This window comes from Oculina patagonica, chromosome 11 (genome assembly GCF_052425735.1).
Source record: "Oculina patagonica isolate OP01 chromosome 11, crgOcupat, whole genome shotgun sequence".
NCBI classification, from domain to species: domain Eukaryota; kingdom Metazoa; phylum Cnidaria; class Anthozoa; order Scleractinia; family Oculinidae; genus Oculina; species Oculina patagonica.
Genome location: NC_135768.1, coordinates 4,308,022 through 4,315,611, shown reverse-complemented (window position 1 = coordinate 4,315,611; position 7,590 = coordinate 4,308,022). Strand labels below are relative to the sequence as shown.

General features: G+C 38.9%; 1 protein-coding gene across 1 annotated transcript; it reads right to left on the bottom strand.

Moving 5' to 3' along the window:
- Window positions 1–2,942: 2,942 nt before the first annotated feature.
- Window positions 2,943–3,478, bottom strand: LOC144630760 (uncharacterized). Its single transcript, XM_078489129.1, has one exon. It carries the CDS (start codon window positions 3,465–3,467, stop codon window positions 2,943–2,945), a length of 525 nt encoding a protein of 174 aa, XP_078345255.1. The 5' UTR covers window positions 3,468–3,478.
- Window positions 3,479–7,590: the final 4,112 nt, after the last annotated feature.

Below are 7,590 nucleotides of genomic sequence, written 5' to 3'. Positions count from 1 at the left end.
CAATAAAGGTTTTTGGTGGCAGGGAAGTGCACCCTAGGCTGCACTTCGCCCCACAGTAAGTGCTATAGCCACCCTTGGAAATAGGTCCGAATTTCTCCAGGATGGTACCATCGTACCATCTGACCTATTTTCCTCCCAGAAGGGCACCCCTCTTCTGGTCCGGCCTATGTTACACCCTAACATAGGTTCCCCTAGAGACACCGCTACTCTAGGGGATCTCCCCAAGAGACACTGCTACTCTAGGGGAGACAGGCTCTGCCTTCCCTGCCACCCAAATTTTGCCACCATAATTGGTTATCTCTCCTTTTCTTGTGTCTACCCAGCACGGGTATGGGTGGGGACCAGTATCCCCCTCCCCCTTCGTGCAGTCCAGGGAGGGTTCAATTTATAGCTTTGCTCCCATATGGGTGGCCTTTTAACCCTTTAAAGAACAAGACAGCAGGGTCTCATTAAGTGCAACAGCAAAGGGAATATACCAAGTGCGATTAGTAATCAGCTGGTTGTTTGTAGAATATTTTTGGGAGTCTGTTGTGGGTGTTCAAATCATTCTGGTCGAGGGCATTATGACTGGTACAACCTTACCCACCCACCCTCCCGCAATGTACTTAGTTTGCGCTGCGACTCTTGTCGTGTCGCCGAATTTTATCTCAATCTTTATCCAAACGATGCGATGATTGTCGCATTACAGAACATAATACTGTTCTTACAGGAAGTGCAAAAACATCGATCGATTGTTCTTATTTGTAAAGTTTTTACTAACAAATTATATGCTATTATAGGACCATATGTGATGCCTAGATCTTGCATATTATAATCTTGTATCTTCGGTATCTCCCTGTAATTTGAAATTATCAGTACAGGTATCCTCTTGGCTTGTAGCAGCAGCTAATGAGGCCATTTCAAGCGCTTGTTCATAACTCGGTGGCGGTGTTCCAGGAACATTTTCTGTCCAAATGTCATCAATATTTTGGACAGCAGTAAAATAATCAGGCAGATCATTCGAAGACGTTTAATCGAACGGTTGCCGATGAGGAATATGATTATAAGGCAGTATAGGAGCAGGAGATTTTTCCAAATCTTCTGCAGGAATGGATGAGATGACAACTTTAGGAGTTAGGTGGCAATGTCTTCTTTTCCAGCAAAGTATTGCTAATAGTATCATTAGTCCAACAATACAAACTGACAATAAACAGCACAGCAGCAGCGATTCCCAAATTCCGCGCTAATAACGAACGGCAGCCAACACAATCTTCTATAAACAGGACTTTGAACCAAGTGTCGAAAGTGACATGAAGTTACTTTGGTTTTCTTTGTCTTCTTTGCTAAGCTGTGTGATTGGTTTAAAAAAACTCGCACCACGGAATTAACCAATCAGATGCAAAACAAAATCACTCGTGACGAAACTCAGTGGGAGTTTGGGAGATTGAAGACCACATATGCTGACGCAATATTTGCCACATTTTTTTTATGTGACGAGTCGTCTACACGAACAATTTTCGTATGTGACAACTTTTATTTGTCACATAAAAGCTAACTCGCCAGCTTGTCAACAAATACATTTGTCACATAAAAATTGTTCAATTTTTCTCAACTACATTTTCATCTAAACAATGCCACATAAATATTGCTTTTGTACACCCAGCTTTAGTCGTCGTCAGTCGAAACCACCCTTGTTTATTTTCGGTTTATTGCTTTTTCTTTAGTGGTTTTTTTTATTTACAAAGCTATTATTTTAAGTAATTTGTACATTTGAACAATGACTGTATTTTTAGATTGTATATAACGTCTTCACACTCGTGACTAGTGGCCATATTGGTTGACTAAAATAAAATATTATTTTTGCATAGAAATAGAGTTTAATTCCCAGAGGAATGGCTTGGTACACCAATATGGCCGCCATTCCTTTGTATTGGAACACCAATATGGCTTCCGTGACGTCATATAAAAACGCTCTTTATCAAGTATATTGATTTCGTGTCTTTTGCAAATTTTGACATTTGCACGACAAGACGGCTCGAGTTTTGTTACAGTTCCCGTCTCTCATTGCTCTTTTCGTTCTTATTGATGAAAGTACAGTTTAGTTTATAGCGTCATGCTGTACTTATTATCATAGTTGGTAGTAACTATGTTATTATGAGTGATCAAATCCAGCTTGTCGTGGAATCCGAAACAGAATTACATGTAGGTCGAACTTCATAGTTCATCTACTATTCTTACAGGAATAGACCTCTCTAACTCCGTATGTAAATTGCCCATTGTAGATCATGTGATGCCCTCCAGAGAATTGTTCCTTTGTCTTTCTGGAAATTATTCATTCATTTCCACGTGAATTTGGGTGAATTTCAAAGAAATAATTCTCAAGGGTAGCATCACATGGTCTACAATGGGACAACAAACAAACGAAGCTAAAGAGGTCTATTGCAAAAACATTGATCAAGTGTTCTCATTTTTCAAGTTTTCACTACAAGTATATGTGATGCATAGATTTTGCATATTATTTTTTTTTCTTTTTTTTTTAATTTTTTTTTAATTTTTTATTGCTATCATACACATAATACAATTACATTCATTTGTAGCACGCCTTTTATGTTACAATATTATTTGATACTAATTACATTAACACTGGAATAGGTTACAAAATGTTACACTAGAGACACTAGGTACACTAGAGACACTAATTACACTAGAGACAATTACAATAAATTAGATGCACTATAAAGCAGAATAAAAGGTAAAGGAACATCTTATCATACACATAATACAATTACATTCATTTGTAGCACGCCTTTAATGTTACAATATTATTTGATACTAATTGCAATAACACTGGAGTAGGTTACAAAATATTATAAATTACAATTGCGCTAATTACACTAGAGACAATTACAATAAATTGGATGCACTATAAAGCAGAAAAAAAGGTAAAGGATTGATTTTGCATATTATAATCTTGTATCTTCAGGATCTCCCTGTAATTCAGTATCCTCTTGGCTTGTAGCAGCAGCTAATGAGGCCATTTCAAGCGCTTGTTCATAACTCGGTGGCGGTGTTCCAGGAACATTTTCTGTCCAAATGTCATCAATATTTTGGACAGCAGTAAAATAATCAGGCAGATCATTCGAAGATGTTTCATCGAACGGTTGCCGATGAGGAATATGATTATAAGGCAGTATAGGAGCAGGAGATTTTTCCAAATCTTCAGTGGGAATGCGCGAGATGACAACTTGAGGATTCAAGTGGCAATGCCTTCTTTTCCAGCAAATTATCGTTAATAGTATCATTAGTCCAGCAATAAAAAGTACAGCTGCAGCGATCCCCAAATCCCGCGCTAATAACGAACGGCAGCCAACGCAATCTTCCATAAACAGAACAAAAATGATCAACAGGATAATCGCACTCGCTGCAATGCAGAGAAATGCGAAGGCTACGACTAACTGAAAAAGTCTTCTCTGACACTTTGAAGACATCACCACTTCTTGTTCTGCAGTATTTTCTGTCATATTCAGTTTTTGCAGATTAAAAATGATGTTTTGGGTTACATTGAAATCTATTTCGTTCGTGTTTCTTTGGTTTAAAAGCACTTTGAACAAAGTGTCGAAAGTAACATGAACTAGCCCTTATGCATGTTTACGTCAGACTGGCTAGGTACACCACCAAGCATCGCTTTCGAAGTGCAAACTTGTAAATTTTATCATGAAAGAATTCCCAAAGCAGCAAGATGAAGAGAACACCCACGTGAAAACGGCACGAAGGTGGCTGAGGGTTGAGAATAATTCGCGTAAACGAGGCTTCAGTGGTGAATTTTCAGCATATGACGTTATCATGCATAAGACCTATGAGCTGTGTGATAGGTTTGTAGGACTGCTTTAGGGGAAAAGCTCTGCGAGAGGTAACCAAGACTCTGTCCGTCTTCAGAACTTTAATCTTTGTCTGCTTCTATAGTACAGCTTTGCACAACTCTTCTTCTAAATCTAGTGAACTAGCAGCCCTTCTAATATAGCTAAAACGTTGACATGTTTGGGTTCAAAAACTCTCTGACCTTGGAAAACTTGAGACATCCCCAGGACCGACTACAGAAAACAAATACAAACAAACCTACATGAAAAACCAAAATAAAGAGTAAACGACCAATGATAAATCATGACGCTCCAAAACTAAACCAAAACAGGAACCTTTACGGAGGTCCCAAATCAAGATCAGTAGATGATTTCAAGTTCTTCTACCGTGGGAACGGAACCTTCAAATACAAACACTTGACAAGATAACCAACACAACCTAAAGTTAGAAACTCTTAGTGTGAGGTAGACCTTGAACAACCTTGGGCTTTAAACTTGATTAACAAAATAACCAAAGCTTCGAGGCACTAACCCAAACATGACCACTGGGAAAGACTACAGCTTAGCGATAAGGGCCCTTAATAAACTACGATAAACAACTTAAAACGTTGGTGTGGGCAATCAGGCCCTTACAACAAAAGACTTGAACGGAAGCAACAAAATGACAAATAACCGACAGAGAATTAAAACAACTAAATCCTAAAAACAATTATTAAGCTTCACAACAGGTTTTTCTGTGTTTTGCAATAAATAAATAAATAAATTAAAAAAAAAGGTTTAAAAAAAACGCGCCACCGATTTACCCAATCAGATGCAAAACCAAAACCACCCGTGACTTGGTCACGTGTGTTTTCCCGCGCTTGGTGCCGATGACGTGTATTTCTTTCGGGTTCTCACTGGCCCATTGTGTTGGTTACGTTCTTAATTTGTGTTTGGCTCTTGAAATAGAGTTCTAAAGAACTGACGTCAGCCGGTATCTGGGTGCCATGGGTTCGATTCCCCGTTGCCCAGAAACCAAAAAACTTGGTTCTAAACAAACGCACAGATTTTATCAGTAATAATGAAACGAAATATTGGCTCGAGAAATCGGGAGTTCGAGAGTTCGTTTTGTTTGTAGATACAAACAAAACAAAATACAAACAAAACGTAATTCAAAATACACAAGTCAAATCAGCAAAACTGAACCCAATGAATACAGGCGGTAACTTGGGCGCGAATTTAGAGAAATCCCTGAGCAGTTGCTGAATTTTCAAAAATTGGAGTTATCGAGAAATGAATGAATGAATGAAAAACTTTATTAGTGTCAAAACCACATAGCTAGGGAAGATTTCCTAACAAATGTTGGGGACACCTGATTAAAAGATACAAAAAGTGACAATTAATAATATAAAAAAACTGTGTAAATTATCAATAGTAAGGTTCAATTTTTCCTACGGGAGCCTAGTATTGGTTGACTTTGTGGGAGTTTTGATTTGTCGAAAGTACTAGAAATTGAGGTAAAATTGTAATGTTCAAGTGTAGCAAATCCAAGGGAAACGCAGGGAAACAAAATGTCGACTGCGTATCGGCGAAACACGAACCATGACTCAACCAAACTGGTCTGCACCAAGAAGGCACGATTAGGTATAAAAGATATGATACGGTACATGATATGATATTTAACAACTATCCTGCGAAATCGCACGGAATATCGCCTGATACTTAGCCGACGAGGCCGTAGGCCGAGTTGGCTAAAAAGAGACGATATTCCGCAAGATTGAGCAGGATAACTGTTTTATTATTCAACAAATTATCAACGAAACACATTTTGACGCTAGAAAATTGGAGCAATGCAGCGCTTTGCAAGACGTCGAACGAATCTTGGCAACCTACATATATCGCAGGACAGATAACAATAACAGTCTGACCATATATGGGCAACGCGCGCAATTTGTTGAATATAATAGAAATATACCGTATTCAACACTAAAGCTGCTACACTGACAAACAACGAAACAACTTTTCCTCCTCAAACCAGAATGAGTTGAAAAACATTTGCAGTTAAGCTACTAAAATGGAATGAAAAAATTCATACGTAGTTAAATAGATAAGACTGAAAAAAAAAATAACACCTACAATTACGCTAGCAAACTTAAAAGACCTTACAATTGTGCTGAAATGGATTAGAAAACAACTTTATTTCCAAAGTTGACAGCGAATGAGTTCAAATCTAAATTAAAGTACGTTCGAAATACAATACAAAATAAATAGCTCTTAAAAATGCTAGTTTTTACAGTGAAAGCTGAGTTAAGTTTCAGTAGCTTAACTTTGTTCAGCTAATTTTTTTTGCCGAACCGAATCTCTATCTCCCAGTCTCTTTTTCTGCTTCCGTCGTGTATCGTCGAATTCAAATGAGACACGCGAGGAACGCGCGAGGAACGCGCGAGGAGAAAATGGCCGCGCTGTACTGGAAACTATCCATACTACTCGACCCATATCCCACCACGCAAACGCGGACTGGCCGCAAAATGTACACCTTTTGTAGTCCGGCTTATGTGTATTTCCAGGCCTTGCTCAGAATTCCATTACCACGTGACCCAATAAAATAAAGGTTTTGGATATTACAGTCTTGTATCTTCGGTATTTCCCTGTTTAGAAGGATCCATATCCACCTCACGTGCTGTTACAACTGATATCATTTCAAGCGCTTGCTTATAACATGGCGGCGGCGTTTCGGGAACATCTTCTGTCCAAAGTTTTGCGTCCACAGATGAACAAAATTCATCAATATTTTGAACAACAGTAAAATAATCGGGCAAATCTATCGAGGAGTTTCCGACAAACGGCTGATGATTAGGCACATGATTGAAAAGCATTAAAGAAGTGGGAGATTTTTCCAAATCTTCTGCGGGAATCAAAGAGACGACAACTTGAGAAGCTGAGTTGTTTTGTCTTCCTTTTCGGCACATTATTGCTGATAATATCATCAGTCCAGCAATAAACAGCATCATAGCAAGAGGTCCCAAAGTGCCCGTCATGTAGGAACGGCAGCCAGGGCAGTCTTCCATAAACAAAACGCAAGCTAACACCATTACTACCGCGCTGGCTGCAAGGCAAAGAAATGCAGCTGTTAAATGCAGCCTTCGCTGACATTTTAAGGTCCTCGAAGCTTCTTGTTCCGCAGTACTTTCTGTCATGATCAAAGTTTTAGTAGATTCAAATTGATGTTGTTTCCAGTACAGTGTTCTTTGCTACTCGCAGACAGGAACACATTCGTCTATATAATTCGAAAACGTGCGTAACAAAAACGATTAATATGCCCTTCCTTGCTCTTCTAAGACCGTTTTAGTAAACGTGCGTGTGTCGAGTGACGTAGTTTCAGCCATGCTTGAAGCCGTCCTTGACCTTTTCCCGATCTTATGATATTCACATTCAGTTTCTTATGTCACGCAATATCTGCAAAAAAGACACTAATAATTCTCGGCATTTGGGGGGCTCGTTAGGTCTGTGGATTAATTCAACGCAGTGGAAATAAGCGTAATTTGCTGACACAGCTGTCAGAATAGTGATGTTGGAACATCCGCAGCAATCTTAAGAATTCAAAACTTGAACCTTGTGGTTTTAATTCTCATTTTTTCCGAGAAAACAAAACAAAATTTGACGAGAAAAGTTGATGTGACGATTTCCGTTTTTCGGAGAAAACGGGGAACAACTTTGACCATACGTTGTCCGGGTACTATGACAACTTTTATCAGTGGAGGTCAATGCAACGCAG